This window comes from Coregonus clupeaformis, chromosome 16 (assembly GCF_020615455.1).
Source record: "Coregonus clupeaformis isolate EN_2021a chromosome 16, ASM2061545v1, whole genome shotgun sequence".
Lineage (NCBI taxonomy): Eukaryota > Metazoa > Chordata > Actinopteri > Salmoniformes > Salmonidae > Coregonus > Coregonus clupeaformis.
The window spans coordinates 11,087,222-11,106,868 of NC_059207.1; the positions used below are offsets into that span (position 1 = coordinate 11,087,222).

Below are 19,647 nucleotides of genomic sequence, written 5' to 3' on the forward strand. Positions count from 1 at the left end.
AAGAGAGATGGATGGATGAATGGATTGGGGATAGGTGTTGCGTCATTACCACTGGCGTACCAGCCACCCCCGCGGCCCCTGCAAATACCACTGCCCCCTCCTCCCCGCCTCCCCAAATAGCATATGAACACGTTATAAGACATGGCTATTTTTCTTTTTTTGAAACAGGAAATTAGCTGTAAAACTGCAACATTTTATCTCAGCCTCATGGCAAAATGTGTAGAATATCATGAGATTCTGTATAAAACTGGGTGTTGGGAGTGGGGGGACCTGCGAAACTGCATGTCAAAAGATAAGAGGAGATTGGTTGGAGAGCCATGGAGAAAGAGAAGAGGAGATTGGTTGGAGAGCCATGGAGAAAGAGAAGAGGAGATTGGTTGGAGAGCCATGGAGAAAGAGAAGAGGAGATTGGTTGGAGAGCCATGGAGAAAGAGAAGAGGAGATTGGTTGGAGAGCCATGGAGAAAGAGAAGAGGAGATTGGTTGGAGAGCCATGGAGAAAGAGAAGAGGAGATTGGTTGGAGAGCCATGGAGAAAGAGAAGAGGAGATTGGTTGGAGAGCCATGGAGAAAGAGAAGAGGAGATTAGTTGGAGAGCCATGGAGAAAGAGAAGAGGAGATTGATTGGAGAGCCATGGAGAAAGAGAAGAGGAGATTGGTTGTAGAGCCATGGAGAAAGAGAAGAGGAGATTGGTTGGAGAGCCATGGAGAAAGAGAAGAAGGGAAAAGGAATGGATTGATGAACAGATGAATGTGGAGGGACTCTGCAACCTTTGAGCCATTGATATGTATTCTCAGAACATCATTGCTGTGTGAAAGATGAAAGGAGGTAACCTGGTCATATCTAACAGGATGTGGAGACTGGAGTGCCATTAAGTGTACTAGATAGTCTCCCTTTTGATCTGCAATATCAAAGGCTGGGATGTCAATATCAGCCCCCAGACAGAGAGCTAAGCACTGGCTCAAACACAAAGAGCTCATCACCACCCCTGGGAGAGAGGGAGGAGGAGACCAGGGGGAAAGAAAGAAAGGGGAGGTAAATGGAACAAAATAAAGGGAGGAAGAGAGAGCGGGGGCAGGAGAACCGGTTAGGGTGGCCAATCAAAAAGCATCCTCTGACCAATGGGTAAAGTAATATGTTAATTGTGTAGATAATCCTATAAGAAAACCAATGGTCCAAACCTCATGTCTCTATCATAATACGTTCAAAAGTGATTGGAGTTCTTACCCTTGTAGGATGGCCAGAATTAAGCTGACTAAGGCCAGAGAAAAAAGTGGCCAAAAATCTGGAAAATGTAATGGCGTCAGCTAGGTTGGATTTTGGGCAAGAATTAAGGCTACTGGCTACCTGGCAGTCTCACTTTCTCATTGAGCTTGTCATCTTTCTTCTCCAATCCTCAGGACATAAAACAATAGAGGGAAGATGGATATTGATTTTGAGACATCACATGTATTACTTCCATATTTTAGTATATGTTTTCCATATTAATTCAAAATTCCTGTTATTTTTAGAAGATATCTCACAAAAAACAAGAGTATCTCTGTGAAATGTCAACGGAGCACTGAGCGTATACCAAGTTTTTTTAATTTTCAAAGCCTTTTACATGTAATTCTGCTCGTCATGCTAATTTTGCTTTTTGCGACCCACGGAAACAACTTTAAAGACGACCACCACGAAATGTAAAATCCTCGAAAGTTGTTACGAGAATCCTGCACCGCTATGTCAACAGAGCTCGGTGCTTATTATCGGATGTATTAGGTTACGAAATCCTACTTTTTTCATTCAGAACATTAATAATCATATTTGTTTTGGTAAAATGTATTTTATAACATAAGGAAATTAAATGTCATCAAAAAATAACGTTTTCACCCACTCTGAGCAGAGTGGGTAGACACCCTACACAGTACCCTCTTTGAACTCAATAGATTGGCATCGACAGAAACCAATTGAGGATTGGGGAGCTGCGGGAGAGAGCGTGGTGCTGAGGGGCTGGTGGCTGGAACTGAGCCTAGGGCTGAGGCTGGGACTGAGCCTAGGGCTGAGGCTGGGACTGAGGCTGAGGCTGAGGCTGGGACTGAGGCTGGGGCAGGTACTGAGGCTGGGACTGAGGCTGGGGCTGAGGCTGGGACTGAGGCTGAGGCTGGGACTGAGAATGAGAATGAGGCTGGGGCTGGGACTGAGGCTGAGGCTGGGACTGAGGCTGAGGCTGGGACTGAGGCTGAGGCTGGGACTGAGGCTGAGGCTGGGACTGTGGCTGGGACTGTGGCTAGGGCTGGGGTTGGAGCTTGGGGCTGGGGACCAGAAAGAATCCCTTTTGGGTGTTGTTGTCTCTTGCTGGCATTGCAATAGAGTTTGACTTAGATGTCCCATGACCAACACACCATTAGACCTTGAAGGTAAAAAAAAATCAGGTCAGTATAATTAGGTCAGGGAGAGGAATGGAAATCTGATTTGGTGAGTTAGACAACACAACAACCTGAATAAGATGGGACTTGTAATTGTAATGTAATTTTCAACCAGAAGAATGTGAGTGGTTACAAAGGGAGACAAAGTGAGAGGACAATGTATGGTGTGTGTATTATTTTATGTGAATGTATGGAAATGTGAAAAGTATTATTTTAAAAAAATATTTGTGTGGCTATTCCATGAACACTGTATGTAACGAGTGTGTGTACAGTGTATATGTGTGTTCACTGTGCATGTGTGTGTGTTCTCTGTGCGTGTGTGGGTGTGTGTTTCTCACCAGCATGCGGTAGAGTACGGTGATGGTGGAGGCCGTGCTGGCCTCCCTGTACACCTGCAGACTGAGGTGGGTGGTCTTGAGGTGGGCTACAGGCAGTCTGGACCCCACCGCAAAGTAGACTAGCCCCCGTGGGTCATCGCTCTCCAGCAGGGTGACGTTAGCAAAGCGGGAACTCTCGTTGATGGCAGCGCCAACACCCACCTGGTAGATCTCAACCAGGAACCAGGCCTGGTACTCAGGTTCCTATGGCAACACGCAGACAGAGGGAGTTTAGGAATGGCTACCTGGTTATAGATGGAAATACATAACAGAGGAGAAAAGGAATAAAAAATAAAATAAAAATGGGACATGAACGTGGGATTACCCAGCCATAAGATTACAGAACTGTTGAAAGTGGGATTATGGGCTTCCCAGCCATAAGATTACAGAACTGTTGAAAGTGGGATAATGGGCTTCCCCAGACATAAAATTACAGTACTGTTGAACATGGGAGTATGGGCTTCCCCAGCCATAAAATTACAGTACTGTTGAACATGGGATTATGGGCTTCCCCAGCCATAAAATTACAGTACTGTTGAACATGGGATTATGGGCTTCCCCAGCCATAAGATTACAGTAGTGTTGAACATGGGATTATGGGCTTCCCCAGCCATAAGATTACAGTACTGTTGAACATGGGATTATGGGCTTCCCCAGCCAAAAGATTACAGTACTGGTGAACATGGGATTATGGGCATCCCCAGCCATAAAATTACAGTACTGTTGAACATGGGATTATGGGCTTTCCCAGCCATAAGATTACAGTACTGTTGAACATGGGATTATGGACTTCCCCAGCCATAAGATTACAGTACTGTTGAAAATGGGATTATGGGCTTCCCCAGCCATAAAAAAAAGGGAGAGAGCTGCAGTATGAGGACATCCAGGGAGAGCGCCACGGTATTAGGACATCCAGGAGAGAGCTGCAGTATTAGGACATCCAGGGAGAGAGCCACAGTATTAGGACATCCAGGGAGAGAGCCACGGTATTAGGACATCCAGGGAGAGAGCCACGGTATTAGGACATCCAGGGAGAGATACACAGTATTAGGACATCCAGGGAGAGCTGCAGTATGAGAACATCCAGGGAGAGATCCACAGTATTAGGACATCCAGGGAGAGAGCTGCAGTATTAGGACATCCAGGGAGAGATCCACAGTATTAGGACATCCAGGGAGAGTGCCACAGTATTAGGACATCCAGGGAGAGAGCCGCAGTATTAGGACATCCAGGGAGAGAGCCACAGTATGAGAACATCCAGGGAGATATCCACAGTATTAGGACATCCAGGGAGAGATCCACAGTATTAGAACATCCAGGGAGAGATCCACAGTATTAGGACATCCAGGGAGAGAGCTGCAGAATTAGGACATCCAGGGAGAGAGCCACAGTATTAGGACATCCAGGGAGAGATCCACAGTATTAGGACATCCAGGGAGCGAGCCACAGTATTAGGACATCCAGGGAGAGAGCCACAGTATTAGGACATCCAGGGAGAGAGCTGCAGAATTAGGACATCCAGGGAGAGCTGCAGTATTAGGACATCCAGGGAGAGATCCACAGTATGAGGACATCCAGGGAGAGAGCCACAGTATTAGGACATCCAGGGAGAGCCACAGTATTAGGACATCCAGGGAGAGAGCCACAGTATTAGAACATCCAGGGAGAGAGCCACAGTATGAGGACATCCAGGGAGAGAGCCACAGTATTAGGACATCCAGGGAGAGCCACAGTATTAGGACATCCAGGGAGAGAGCTGCAGTATTAGGACATCCAGGAAGAGCTGCAGTATTAGGACATCCAGGGAGAGAGCTGCAGTATTAGGACATCCAGGGAGAGAGCCCCAGCATTAGGACATCCAGGGAGAGAGCCACATTATTAGGACATCCAGGGAGAGCCACAGTATTAGGACATCCAGGGAGAGAGCTGCAGTATTAGGACATCCAGGGAGAGCTGCAGTATTAGGACATCTAGGGAGCGAGCCACAGTCTTAGAACATCCAGGGAGAGAGCTGCAGAATTAGGACATCCAGGGAGAGATCCACAGTATTAGGACATCCAGGGAGAGATCCACAGTATGAGGACATCCAGGGAGAGAGCCACGTTATTAGGACATCCAGGGAGAGCTGCAGTATGAGGACATCCAGGGAGTGAGCCACAGTATTAGGACATCCAGGGAGTGAGCTGCAGTATTAGGACATCCAGGGAGAGAGCCACAGTATTAGGACATCCAGGGAGAGAGCCCCAGCATTAGGACATCCAGGGAGAGCCACAGTATTAGGACATCCAGGGAGAGCTGCAGTATGAGGACATCCAGGGAGAGAGCCACGGTATTAGAACATCCAGGGAGAGATCCACAGTATTAGGACATCCAGGGAGAGCCCCAGCATTAGGACATCCAGGGAGAGATCCACAGTATTAGGACATCCAGGGAGAGCTGCAGTATGAGGACATCCAGGGAGAGATCCACAGTATTAGGACATCCAGGGAGAGCTGCAGTATGAGGACATCCAGGGAGAGAGCCACAGTATGAGGACATCCAGGGAGAGCCACAGTATTAGGACATCCAGGGAGAGCTGCAGTATGAGGACATCCAGGGAGAGAGCCACAGTATAAGGACATCCAGGGAGAGAGCCACAGTATGAGGACATCCAGGGAGAGCCACAGTATTAGGACATCCAGGGAGAGCTGCAGTATGAGGACATCCAGGGAGAGAGCCACAGTATAAGGACATCCAGGGAGAGAGCCCCAGCATTAGGACATCCAGCGAGAGAGCCCCAGCATTAGGACATCCAGGGAAAGAGACACATTAGGACATCCTGCTTGTTCCTTCAAGTCAGTGGTCCAAACAGAGAGGATTTTATGACAGTTTTAAAGTACTGTGACATGGGTCTGTTCTGGTACCACCCTGACCTATAACCTCTGACCTCTAGTATGACCTGGGACTCACCTGGTCCTGTCGGACCTCCATGCTGAAGACACAGAGGACCTGTCCTCTCCTGCAAAGCACCGTGCCTGAGGTCTGCCACAGCTCCCGTGTCAGGTTCACTCCGTTGTTGACCAGGGTTGGCCCCGCCCTGCTGAACGTGGCCCGCCACATCACCTCAACGTCCTCAAAAGCCCTGCGCGGGGGAAGCAGAAAGGTCACACGTCAAACACACACACAGAACCACGAGTGGCTGGGGGTGATCATTGCAGCTTTCCGATGCTTGTATCATTATCACTAATGTTGCTGTTACTAATGTGACGGTTACTGTTGCTACTCTTTGGTTTGCTGACATTCATATGGGAACAGGGTTGATATGGAGGAAATGTAGTAAGAGACCTACCTGTTTTGTTGTCTCTGCAAGTAAAGTAGAGCTGTTCTGTTCACTTCTGAGTCCTCGTCCAGAACCTGACCCAGCAGAGAACTCACACTGAAACCCACTATCCCGTTATGGAAATCACTCCCTGAGAGAAAGTGGAGGGAGGGAGTGGGGAGAGAAAGAGAGAGAGAGAGGGGGGAGAGAGAGAGAGACAGATATGACTTTTTCCTTATGTAGACTATTCACTGTATGTACACTGAGAGCATTCAACAAACCAGCGCATCAAGCTTCCCAATCCTCTTGTAACCTTGCCTTTGATTTCACATCACTGGATCTGTAATCAGATGTCTATGCCCAGTGACCGAATTTAGGGATTGTCTTGGAAAACAATGACCTAGACAGAGAAACTAGAGCATGACATTACCTTGAATTGCCTGATCAATGGGTAGACTGAGGAGCATATGACAGGAGAACACAAGGCAGATATGAGCGTTTCAGTATTTACCTAGGATGAGGATTTTGGCAAAGGAGCTGAAGCCCTGCTGGTCGGTCCCATCTGTGATCTGCACCCCTCCCTCCGGGTCGCTGAGGTAGATGAAGAACACTTCCTGTCCCTCAGGCTCAGAGTCGTCCAGGATGATGAGGCTGACCTCGGCCTCGCTCTGTCCCTCCTGCAGTGACACCAGGGCGGACTCCAGCTTGAAGTCTTGCCACTCCAGGGCCAAGGTCCTGTTGGGATCCGGAGCAAAGGGAAGAGGTGGACCCCCAACACTCCCACCTCCATAAGCCTGCACCTTGACCCTCACTGGCCCAGCCAGACTGTCAGACCTATGGACCCTGAGGAGCACCCTCCTCTCCTGCTGGCTCCCCTCCTCCCTGTCCTCTGCTGTCTCAACCAGCCCCGGCCTGATGCTCAGCACCCCCCCGGTGACATCGCTGGCCAGGATGGTAACGGTGGCCACGCTGTGTTGTGGGATGAGATGGGGCCGGGGGTCACCCGAGTGGGGGTCACCACCACCGCTCAGTACCTGGACGTCTGTCAGGTTGACAAAGAAGGTTTCGTCGGGCTCCAAGAGTGCATCGTCCAGAATGGACAGACGGAGCGAGGTGGAGGTCTGGTGAGGCGAGTCGAAGAACAGCTCTCCATCCCGTACGCCAGTGAAGTCCTGTCCGGCCAGGGCGCTGCCCGACACCGTCTGGTAAGACATGCGGGTGCGGTTGCTACGAAAACCATAGAGCCGCTGGACGTAGAGGGTGACGGTCTGCACGTCCTCCTCGATGACCAGCTGACGGGAATCCGGGGCGAACTGGTACAGCCCCAGGGGCTCAACCTCTGCCACTGTGAACCCTGACCTGGAGAGGGAAACAGAGAGCAGCATCACACCATGGCTGTTCAACTTCTCTAACAGTACTGTTATATACAGAATGTCATCTTCAGTCAGAGGGCTGTCTTGTTCCCAGTCGAATGTCTACAGTATATAGAAGCACTATAAGCCTGGCAGGTGAGACTGGCTACTGTACCTGAGTCTAGCTACCCCAGGAGCAGGGGAGCTGGAGCCGGCTGCAGTGAGGTGGAGGGCGTAGGTCGCTGGCTCAGACACATTAGAGAGTGCCCGGAGGGACACAGCCTTGCTCCTCTCTCCATGGGCCAGGGTCACCGATCCTGAGGAGGAGTACAAACACCCTCAGACCACACCCACAAACAACACCCTCAGACCACACCCTCCGACAGCACCCTTAAACAACACCCTCAGACCACACCCTCAGACAACACAGCTCACATCAATTCCTCCTATCAGCGTGGTCATTTTCTAGGGCGTTTTTTGGTGGTGGTGTTTGGAAAGAGAGAGAATGAAATGAGACTGAAGGAGGTAGAGGTGGATTGTCTGGAGGGTTTACTTAGAGAAAAGGAGACCTTCTCAGCTTGTTGCCCTCCTGTGGTTTGAGAGAGAGAGTAAATAAGGAGAGACCTGGACATTTTAGATACACACTTCACTAAACCTCTTCTCACGGTTTCCCTCTGAGGTCCTTACCTGAGCTGGGGGTGATGACTCCAGGCCTGAATCCTAATGGAGCCTGTCCGGGGGGGTACCCTGCACTCCACTCCACCCTCACGTCCCCAAACAACCCTGTCCTGGACACCAGCGCCTCACACACACCCGTCTCCACACTGGAGACCTGCAACGCCAACGAGACAAAGCCCACCTACATACACACCACACAGAGGAGGAGGAATAGGGAATGATGTGATAGTTCAGAAGTATTCCATTAAAGCCCAGTACAGATCTAACAACCTGAGAGACGAGGCAAAACTACACAGGTTTTAGAATGTTGTGTTGAAGAACAGCTGACTAAAGACGACGGGGCATTCGGATCAAAAGGACAAGATGAGTGTTCGAGACCATTTCCCCGGTAACGGTGCCTCTTTAGAATGAGGTAATGAAACTTGGAAACAAAGTTGCCATTATGAGTGTCCGCAGCCCTGTGTATCGCTGTAATGCTTTTATAATACTGTCTGTTAGCAGAAGAGAGATTAGTTGTAGCTCAGTTGGTAGAGCATGGCGCTTGCAACGCCAGGGTTCTGGGTTCGTTTCCCACGGGGGGCCAGTATGAAAAAAACAAAAAAAAAACATGTATGCACTCACTAACTGTAAGTCGCTCTGGATAAGAGTGTCTGCTAAATGACTAAAATGTAAATGTTGTAGCTAGCTAGGTCAAAAGGCTAAGTCTATTTCGTGGTCAGCACCAAGCTGGTCAGTTGACTTAGAATAAGTGCATGTTACATGAGCCTTTCAAAGGTCATGACTGAAAGAGGTTGTGTGTTCACAGGGAGGTGCTACCAACCACAGACCAGTAACTCAGTTAGATACAGAGCATCCTCCTCATCTTGGGTCAATGTAATGTTGGAGTGGAGATGGAGCTGGGTCTCAACATGGGTGTAACTACGCCTCCTAGTGGCTAACAGAGGAGCCACACATGCAGTACATACACCTTCCCCATTGGGACAATAAAGTTAGCTCCGGAGTCAAGTTTCCCCTATAGGTACAGATCTGGGATCAGCTTCCCCTAACCCAATTCTAACCATAACCATTAGTGGGTAAAATGCAAAACTGACCCAAGATCATTGTCTAGGTGCAACTTCACCTTACTATAAAGTTACTGACTGATACCTCAGCGCTGGCTGCTTCCTCTGGGACGGTCACTATGGCGACCCTGGTCTCCAGTAGGAGGCGAGGTGGGGAGCTGAGGAGAGGTCCCAGGAGGCTCACGTCTGTTAGCTCAAAAGTGAAGTTCACACCCACTGAGAGAAACACCTAGAAGACAGCGAGAGAGAGACATTCAGCCTGGTAAGCAGGACTACAGAGGCAGGGTCAGTGACAGGGCACTGTAGCCAAAAGGGTTACGTACTAGAGACAAGTTTGGTGTGATAAAATGTAAGCTATGAAAAACTATATAGATTCAATGTTATCTTCATAAATTGCCAGAAAATGTATGAATACATTCATAGCACGAGTGCATAATCCCCCGTTGATGCTTCTAAATCATATAAAAACATTGGCAGTCCTCTCTTACCTGACTACTGATTGGCACAGAGACAGAGGCTGAATCCTCTCTTACCTGACTACTGATTGGCACAGAGACAGAGGCTGAATCCTCTCTTACCTGACTACTGATTGGCACAGAGACAGAGGCTGAATCCCCTCTTACCTGACTACTGATTGGCACAGAGACAGAGGCTGAATCCTCTCTTACCTGACTACTGATTGGCACAGAGACAGAGGCTGAATCCTCTCCTACCTGACTACTGATTGGCACAGAGACAGAGGCTGAATCCTCTCTTACCTGACTACTGATTGGCACAGAGGCTGAATCATCTCTTACCTGACTACTGATTGGCACAGAGACAGAGGCTGAATCCTCTCTTACCTGACTACTGATTGGCACAGAGACAGAGGCTGAATCCTCTCTTACCTGACTACTGATTGGCACAGAGACAGAGGCTGAATCCTCTCTTACCTGACTACTGATTGGCACAGAGACAGAGGCTGAATCCTCTCTTACCTGACTACTGATTGGCACAGAGACAGAGGCTGAATCCTCTCTTACCTGACTACTGATTGGCACAGAGACAGAGGCTGAATCCTCTCCATGCTTGATCAGGACTCTACCCACAGCCACCTCCCTTAGCAGCTCCTGTCCATCCAGCCCAGGCCCAGTACTGATCCGGTAGCCCACACTGGCGTTGCCGAAGGCCCCAGCCTTGCGCGTCACATTCAGGGCCAGGAGTCTGACCAACCCGGCCCCCCTCCCCACCACAACCACCGCCTGCTGCGCCGCCTCCAGGCCGAACACGCCGTGCGGCTCGTCGTTAGCGCGCACCCTGAAGCGGGTGGTACTGCGGTTGGTGTCCAGGGTGGCGCCACCCTCCACGGCACTCAGCTGGAGCATGTAGAGCTCCTCCAGCTCAGGCACGGTGTCAGGTAGAAGAGCGAGGACCACCTCTGCCCCCCTCTGACCCTCCAGGATGACCACAGAGCCGCTGAGGGCCGAGAAGTCCCCCGCTGTGTCAGAGTCACTCAGGATCTGCCAGTGCACCTGAGAGAAAGACACACACACACACACACACACACACACACACACACACACACACACACACACACATCTATAACATACCTGGGAATTGGCGGTATGCTATCAGACCTACAGTGTAATGACAGTGTGAATGTATTATAAACTTCTTGCACTGTTCATACAGTCTTCCAGTACACCTGAGCAAAAGGTACATACTCAAAGCCTGAGCATTGCCTATAAAGCCTCATTCTGTCTGTAACAGTATGACGTCACCCTCGAGGTGGTCTTACCGTAACGTTGCCCATGACACCTTGTCTGCGCGTGATGAGGAGGGAGATGTTGAGCGGTCCCTCGCTGTCTGTGGGCTCACTGTACACACGCTCTCTAAGGTCCTCCTCCGTGAACTGAACTATGCCATTAGGGTCTCCAAACTTCTCAATCTGAGGCACACACAAACACACCAATCCAAGAGAAAACGACATGTCATCACCACGATTCAGAGACTCTTAATATCCATAAGAGCCTGTGAAGTAATTTCAATATGATACCAGAATGGTTTCAATACAACTGGGGTTCGTATTAAAATTGAGATGTCACTCATTGGGACGGTTACGTACCTTGAGTGTGACAGAGCCAGCTTGGGGGTCAATGTCCATGTCGCCTGAGAGGAGTTGAAGCATGACCACAAAGGTCTCCGCCACCTCCACCTCCCCATGGGGGAGAATCCTCAGATCGATGGTGCGCAATCCCCCCTCCCCGTCTCCGAAATGGAACGATCCGTTCACGGGTTCACCAATGTCTGTGTTTACGGGTGGTAAAACCTCTTTGGTGTTGGGACCCAGAATGCTCCATGTTATCTGGGGAAAGGAGATAAATGATTCCGATTGGCTGGTATGCATCACCCTCATGCTTGTAAAGACAAAAATAATTGATTAACACTACTGCCAAATAGTTTCAGACAAATCGTTCCCTTATGAAAAACACATGATCAAGACATTATCCATTACATAGGCTAATAGGCATTGCAGTGTCATTAAGTTTAGCATGAGTGGTGGACATCTGGCAGAGAAATGACGACAGTGAACAAGCTCTTGTACTACGGGGTCAGAGAGACAGAACATGGCGGTTAGACACTACACACTTTCACTGGAGATTCTCTATTGAGCATTCTTTTTAGTCTGTGAAACCATCCTGAAGGTGGCTGAGTCTATAGGCCTAACAAGAGGGGAGAGAGAGAGACACATATGGAGGGGAGTGCCCCAGTAGGCTTACCGTCGCGTTGCCTACGAACCCCCCCACCCTCTCCAGGAACAGGCTGAACTTCAGGGTGCTGTTGGGGTTCACCAGGGTGATCACGCTCACGTTCAGGAAACGGACCACGCCATTGGGAGAGTCGCTCTTGGCGATGGTAACCCTGGAAATCAGATGAGTACCCAGTATGGCTCCGCCCGTGGCGCCCGACAGCTGGATCTCAAACGTCTCTGCGTACTCTCTGGGAGAACAGTTATGACAGCGTTATTACAGGTCTCATGTTCACATCCATTTTCTAATAGAATGTTGTAGACTTCTTTCACAACAGATATACCAATCTCATAGAAATAGAATGATCAAACAATTTATATGTGCAGCAATACCATGATCAAAGAATAAACATTGTTTTGTGGCTGGGACAGGAAACAGTTTAAAGGTGATCTGCGGTGCAGCAGGCCTGGATGATCAGACAGACAGACAGAGAGAGAGAGAGAGAGAGAGAAACAGAAAGACAGACAGAGAGAGAGAGAGAAACAGAAAGACAGACAGAGAGAGAGAGAGAGAGAGACAGATAGACAGACAGAGACAGACTCACCTGTCCTGGTCGTCTATAATGGACACGTTGATGTGACTGGTGTTTTGGCCGTGGAGGAAGGTGAGCGAGCCGTTGTTCAGGCTGTAGTCCAGGCCGGCCCTGGCAGTCAGGCCTCTGGAGATGTACTCTGCTGTGACCAGGCCGTAGTAACCCACCCTCCTCACCACTGGGATGGACACACTGCCCACATCCTCCTCCACTGGAGAGAGACAAGAGAGGAGAGAAGAGGATCAAATACACTGGGGCTACAGCTATGGGGCTCTGGTCAAAAGTAGTGCACTATATAGGGAATAGGGTGCAATTATGGACAGGGACAATATGTACACTTTAAACCTGTATTGTAATATTCCTTACACATTGCATTCATCCAATCACCACTCTCAGAATCCCTCTATTTTTATAATGTCCAGGACATATTAACAGGATGACATGACACTTCCTAAAGTGACGCCTGATACTAATAGCTATGTTGAATAGTGTCAACGTGTGTGTGTGTGTGTGTGTGTGTTAGAAGCTGACCTGTGATGTTGACATAGTCAGGGAGGAACTCCAGAATGCCCTCTGCGTTGTCACTCTTCTGGATGACGATCATGACGGCGGAAACGTTGCCGATGGCTGGAGGCTGGTCTCGTTGCAGGCCGTGCTCCCTCACACTGAAGTCCACATTACTGACCACAGGAGAGCGACAGAGGTCAGAGACAACACCACCCCATCTCACACCCAGTGATGTAGCGGGGGGGAGGTGGATAAACGCTGATCACCGTTTGTTGTGAATAAAGTAACGCTGCCTATACTTTCAATAAATTTTTCCGCAAAAGATGGGTGAACGTTCAAACTAAATAAAAAAGGTGGGTAAACATCATTAACCTGTGTTTATCCTGCACTACACCACCGCTCACACCACTCCAACCCCAGACACCCACACCTTCCACCTTGCTTACAGTGAAATCCATATTACTGACCACAGGAGAGCGACAGAGGTCATTAGATCACTAACCAGGTTTGAGATTCTCCTCCCACACCTAACCCCCACACCAGCAGCTCAGGGTAGAAGTTGCCCTTAGCAACAGATCTAGGATCAGCTTTCCCTCCCCAACGCCCCTAACCTTAACTGGGGGACAGAAAGCACAGAACTGACTCTAGATCAGTGTCTAGGGTCCACCTACCTGTCATTGAAGAGCTCCACTGTGGTGATGTTGAGGTAGAACTCCTCAGGCCCCTCTGGGAGGTCGTCGTCATGGATACTCAGCGTGACCCCACGGGTGGTCTGGCCTGGGCCGAACAGTAACCTACCCGAGGCCCCGGTGAAGTCCACTCCACTGACCGCTACACTGCCTGCTGTCTGGTAGGTCACCCACACACTCCCAAACCTGCCCATGGAGCGCACCACTGTCACATTGACCTGGGGGAAAGAGAAGGGGGAGGGGGGAAAACAGGCAGTCATATCATCAACTTAATGGCCATTTGTCATGGCTGTATATGATGACTCTTGACTAAAACACAGCTAAATACCAGCCCAATGACTTAAATTCCACTTCTGACTTTCAACCATTCTATTGCTCCCTTAGCCCACCTTCTCTCCCTCTGTCCTTTCCTCAATCCCTCCCTCCATTGGATAGGACAGGTCAGACTATTCCCAGGCTCTGATAGGGCAAATATAGCCAGTTAGACATCCTCTAGTGAGTTCCAACACTGTGGTTGTTTTAGATCATGGCCCCAGAGTGCCCAGGCTCTCTCACCTTGCCCTCCTCCTCAGAGGCCCTGACGAGGCCTTGGAGGAAGGAGAACAGGCCATGGGGCAGATCACTGGCTGCCATGGTGATCGTGGCCCGCTGGGCCGAGGGGCTGATCCCCGCCCCGGGCGTGACTGAGGTCAGGGTCAGCTGGTACACACGCCGCTCCTCTGCCGTGTCATCATCCAGCGCCTGAAATTACAACAACAAACACCACTCCCTTCAGCCTGTGACCCAATATCCACACTAGGATACTGTAAAAAAATGCATGGTCAATACAATAGGTTACATCACTTCACTCTAAGTAGTAGTCAATTATTGATATTGGGACACAGTTTTATAAATGTATTGGTAAATATTCATTTTGCATTTATTTTCACTTAATAATAAGATGAAGTACGATAAAACAAGACAAGACCATAGTGATGAATATCATTCCATAGTCAGAGAGATTGTCATACTTTGAGGCGGATGGTGGTGGCAGACTGTCTGTCTCGCATGGTCACCACGCCAGACAGCTCCTCAAACTCAGAGGCCACAGCAGGAGTGATGTTCCAGTACACCTGGATCTCTCCAAAGATGCCAGGGCCTCGTACAAGGCTGTAACACACACATACACACACACACACACACACACACACACACACAAACATGCAGTACACACAGACACACACACACATAATTGTATCATTACAACATGCATTTGGTTGACCGCTTACTAACCAAAACAAGACTGTCTTTCTCAATGGCACAACAAAAATATTCTGTCCCATGAACATGTGAGGCTTTCCCCCATTAGCCAGTGATATGTGTGTGTAACTGTGTGTAAATGTACCTGACCAGAGCAGTCCCATTATAGTCTCCCTGAGGTTCTCCGATGAGGACGTTCCTGGAGGCCTCAGCGATGCCCACTATTCCCAGGGCTGCACGGTCACCCAGGATGGTCACAGTGGCTACCCCTAAAGACACATACCAACCCAGGGGACACAGTTCAGTCTAATGCCCTCCTCCGGTGCTCCTTATACACAAGTTGCTTCTAGGCGTAGATCTAGGATCAGCTTACTCTCCCTCAAACCTTAACCGTAACCATTAGAATTGAAAACGCAGAAACTGACCTCAGATCAGCTTCTAGGGGCAACTTTTTCCCTCCCCTCTCCATAGACCAGCGACTGTTTGTATGTTTAAACACCTTGAGGCAGCCAAAGACACTGACCGTTAATGGGGTCGATGACAGCACCACTCTTGGCAGCCAGGAGCTGGACAGTGAAGCTCTCGTCTCCCTCCAACACAGCGTCAGCCAGCGCCCGGATCACCAGCGTTCTCCTAGACTCTGTCTGAGGTTCACAAAGTCTCACATCAGTGTCTTCTCTACAAACTGTAGTTTCAATTTATAAGATAAACTGTTAATTTAGCACCAACTATTATTACATTTGGTTTCAATTACTACCAAGTAGTTACCTAGTTAGTTCATATATAGTGTAAAACACTGTCAACTGACCTGCCCATCACCTTCCCTAGCCACGCCCCATACTGACCTCATTGAAGACCAGTGTTCCGTTGAGAGGTGAAAGGTCGTCCCGGGCCGTGTCCTCCAGGCGCCACATCAGTGTCACCGCCCCCTCGCCTCCCGCACTTCGCACCACCGTCAGCATTGCCATGGCAGCCGGGTCACTAGTGAACTCTGGCTCGCTGATAGTGAACTAGAAAGAGATTTTATTTAACATAATAATGGTTTACAATAAAGTTGGATTGGATTGGATAATACAACTGCATCCATCCTCTGTAGTGCAATTTGTTGGGTGACAATGAGCTGTGACTCACAGTCTTCTCCTGGAAGCCGAAGCTGCCCAGCGGTGAATCATTGGGTGGGATGGTGACGGTCAAAGAGGTCTCCACCCCCAGCCTGGCTCCACCAATCACACGCATTAGAGTCACACTGAAGCGCTCCACAGACTCCACCTCCGTGTCATCCACGATGCTGATGTCGATGACGGCCTGTCCCTGCAAACAGAACCAAAGTTTATGTTACCTGAGGTATACATCTTATCCTTCATAGTAGCTCAACTAGACTTAGTGGATCGTAGTTAGGTGACCTAACTTACAGTGCTGCTTGAAAGTATGTGAACCCCTTCCCTTGTGCAATTACAGATCTTAATTTAATCAGAACCAGTCTTTTTGATCTGACATAACAGGTTTATATTTACCAATACCATATGTTGGTGTAGAGGAAATCATGTGTGTAGTAGAAAAACAAAATTAAAAAGGAATTAGTGCAGGTGCAAAAATAAGTGAAGCCCAAGTTGCATTGGTTAAATCAAGTAGGTAAGTAGAATCAGGTGGGTCAATAATTAACTACCAAATGAACCAATCAAAGGAGAGATCGTTAGGAAAGAGGTTGGGGCGGGACTCTGATAAATAGAGATAAGAAACCTGGTCAGTTTGGTGTTACACATCCAGGTGAATGCAAAGCACACCATTCCTGAGAGGAAAGGAGATCTCAGAGGACATCAGGACGAGGGTAGTGAGAGCACATCAGTCTGGGGAAGGCTATAAAACCATCTCAACATGACAGCATTTAACATGACAGCAACTCGGCCTAGAAGTGGACGCCCTTCCAAAATATCCCCAAGAACAACAATAAATCAGTTAAAAGCCAACCCAAACATAACATCTAGAGATTTGTAGACCTCCCTTGCTGCATCTCAGGTAACTGTGCATACTTCAACAATTAGAAGAACACTGAATCGAAATGCCATTCATGGGAGGGTTGCTAGGAGGAAGCCTCTGCTGTCAAAAAAGAACCAAACTGCCGTCTTAACTTTGCCAGAGACCACCTGGACAAACCTGAAGGTTTCTGGAAGTCCATTCTCTGGACCGATGAGTCAAAATTGACCTTTTTGGTCACAATCAACACCGCAATGTTTGGCGAAAACCCAACACTGCCTACCACCAAAATAACCTTATCCCAACGGTCAAGCATGGTGATGGGAATGTCAAGATCTGGGGCTGCTTTTCCTCCTCTGGACCTGGACGACTCCACATCATTAAGGGAACCATGAATTCTGAGATATACCAGGAGATTCTTGAACAGAACGTAAGGCCATCAGTTAAGGAGCTAAAGCTGGGCCGAAAATGGGTCTTCCAACAAGACAACGACCCAAAGCATTCAAGCAAATCTAACAAAGAATGGCTCAGGAGAAAGAAGATTTGTGTTTTGGATTGGCCAGGTCAAAGTCCTGACCTAAATCCAATGGAGATGCTGTGGCAGGACCTGAAGCGGGCAGTTAATGCCAGACACCTCTCAAACCTCACTCAATTGGCTGAGTTCTGTAAGGAGGAGTGGGCAAAAATCCCTCAAAACAGATGTCAGAGACTGATTACTGGCTATAGGAGTCGTTTAGTCCAAGTTATCGCTGCTAATGGAGGTGCCACAAGCTATTTACTGAAGTGGTTCACATATTTTTGCACACATCAAATCTGAGTTTCTGTTGAATAAACCACTTTTGTTAAATAAACAATGAAAATATCATATTTTTTTGTTTCTGTCATTTACTTCAATCAATCAATCAATTTTATTTTATATAGCCCTTCTTACATCAGCTAATATCTCGAAGTGCTGTACAGAAACCCAGCCTAAAACCCCAAACAGCTAGTAATGCAGGTGTAGAAGCACGGTGGCTAGGAAAAACTCCCTAGAAAGGCCAAAACCTAGGAAGAAACCTAGAGAGGAACCAGGCTATGAGGGGTGGCCAGTCCTCTTCTGGCTGTGCCGGGTGGAGATTATAACAGAACCATGCCAAGATGTTCAAAAATGTTCATAAGTGACAAGCATGGTCAAATAATAATCAGGAATAAATCTCAGTTGGCTTTTCATAGCCGATCATTAAGAGTTGAAAACAGCAGGTCTGGGACAGGTAGGGGTTCCATAACCGCAGGCAGAACAGTTGAAACTGGAATAGCAGCAAGGCCAGGCGGACTGGGGACAGCAAGGAGTCACCACGGCCGGTAGTCCCGACGTATGGTCCTAGGGCTCAGGTCTCTCAGTTGGCTTTTCATAGCCGATCATTAAGAGTTGAAAACAGCAGGTCTGGGACAGGTAGGGGTTTCGTAACCGCAGGCAGAACAGTTGAAACTGGAATAGCAGCAAGGCCAGGCGGACTGGGGACAGCAAGGTGTCAGCATGCCCGGTAGTCCTGACGTATGGTCCTAGGGCTCAGGTTCTCAGAGAGAAAGAGAGAACGAGAGAATTAGAGAGAGCATACTTAAATTCACACAGGACACTGGATAAGACAGGAGAAGTACTCCAGGTATAACCAACTAACCCCAGCCCCCGACACATAAACTACTGCAGCATAAATACTGGAGGCTGAGACAGGAGCGGTCCGGAGACACTGTGGCCCCATCCGAAGAAACCCCGGACAGGGCCAAACAGGAAGGATATAACCCCACCCACTCTGCCAAAGCACAGCCCCCGCACCACCAGAGGGATATCCTCAACCACCAACTTACAATCCTGAGACAAGGCCGAGTATAGCCCACAGAGGTCTCCACCACAGCACAAACCAAGGGGGGCGCCAACCCAGACAGGAAGATCACGTCAGTAACTCAACCCACTCAAGTGACGCACCCCCTCCTAGGGACGGCATGAAAGAGCACCAGCAAGCCAGTGACTCAGCCCCTGTAACAGGGTTAGAGGCAGAGAACCCCAGTGGAGAGAGGGGAACCGGCCTGGCAGAGACAGCAAGGGCTGTTCGTTGCTCCAGAGCCTTTCCGTTCACCTTCACACTCCTGGGCCAGACTACACTCAATCATATGACCTACTGAAGAGATAAGTCTTCAGTAAAGACTTAAAGGTTGAGACCGAGTCTGCGTCTCTCACATGGGTAGGCAAACTGTTCCATAAAAATGGAGATCTATAGGAGAAAGCCCTGCCTCCCGCTGTTTGCTTAGAAATTCTAGGGACAATTAGGAGGCCTGCGTCTTGTGACCGTAGCGTACGTATTGGTATGTACGGCAGGACCAACTCGGAAAGATAGGTAGGAGCAAGCCCATGTAACGCTTTTATAGGTTAACAGTAAAACCTTGAAATCAGCCCTTGCCTTAACAGGAAGCCAGTGTAGGGAAGCTAGCACTGGAGTAATATGATCAAATTTCTTGGTTCTAGTCAGGATTCTAGCAGCCGTATTTAGCACTAACTGAAGTTTATTTAGTGCTTTATCCGGGTAGCCGGAAAGTAGAGCATTGCAGTAGTCTAACCTAGAAGTAACAAATGCATGGATTAATTTTTCTGCATCATTTTTGGACAGAACATTTCTGATTTTTGCAATGTTACGTAGATGGAAAAAAGCTGTCCTTGAAACAGTCTTGATATGTTCGTCAAAAGAGAGATCAGGGTCAAGAGTAACGCCGAG

The 19,647-nt window shown here is 48.8% G+C and overlaps 1 protein-coding gene across 1 annotated transcript in view; it reads right to left on the reverse strand.

Moving 5' to 3' along the window:
* Positions 1 to 19,647, reverse strand: part of LOC121584425 (adhesion G-protein coupled receptor V1-like) — a 197,916-nt gene that overhangs the window by 100,807 nt on the left and 77,462 nt on the right. The window contains exons 57-76 of the mRNA XM_041900302.2: positions 16,058 to 16,237; positions 15,772 to 15,936; positions 15,450 to 15,570; positions 15,072 to 15,195; positions 14,698 to 14,836; positions 14,243 to 14,428; positions 13,670 to 13,905; positions 13,023 to 13,171; positions 12,504 to 12,702; positions 11,930 to 12,149; positions 11,275 to 11,514; positions 10,948 to 11,097; positions 10,193 to 10,681; positions 9,256 to 9,399; positions 8,119 to 8,290; positions 7,607 to 7,748; positions 6,591 to 7,438; positions 6,110 to 6,230; positions 5,731 to 5,902; positions 2,743 to 2,985 (exon numbers count right to left, since the gene is read on the reverse strand). Of these exons, the coding sequence (XP_041756236.2) occupies positions 2,743 to 2,985; positions 5,731 to 5,902; positions 6,110 to 6,230; positions 6,591 to 7,438; positions 7,607 to 7,748; positions 8,119 to 8,290; positions 9,256 to 9,399; positions 10,193 to 10,681; positions 10,948 to 11,097; positions 11,275 to 11,514; positions 11,930 to 12,149; positions 12,504 to 12,702; positions 13,023 to 13,171; positions 13,670 to 13,905; positions 14,243 to 14,428; positions 14,698 to 14,836; positions 15,072 to 15,195; positions 15,450 to 15,570; positions 15,772 to 15,936; positions 16,058 to 16,237 (4,440 nt within the window). The remainder of the gene's footprint in view (positions 1 to 2,742; positions 2,986 to 5,730; positions 5,903 to 6,109; positions 6,231 to 6,590; positions 7,439 to 7,606; positions 7,749 to 8,118; positions 8,291 to 9,255; positions 9,400 to 10,192; positions 10,682 to 10,947; positions 11,098 to 11,274; positions 11,515 to 11,929; positions 12,150 to 12,503; positions 12,703 to 13,022; positions 13,172 to 13,669; positions 13,906 to 14,242; positions 14,429 to 14,697; positions 14,837 to 15,071; positions 15,196 to 15,449; positions 15,571 to 15,771; positions 15,937 to 16,057; positions 16,238 to 19,647) is intronic.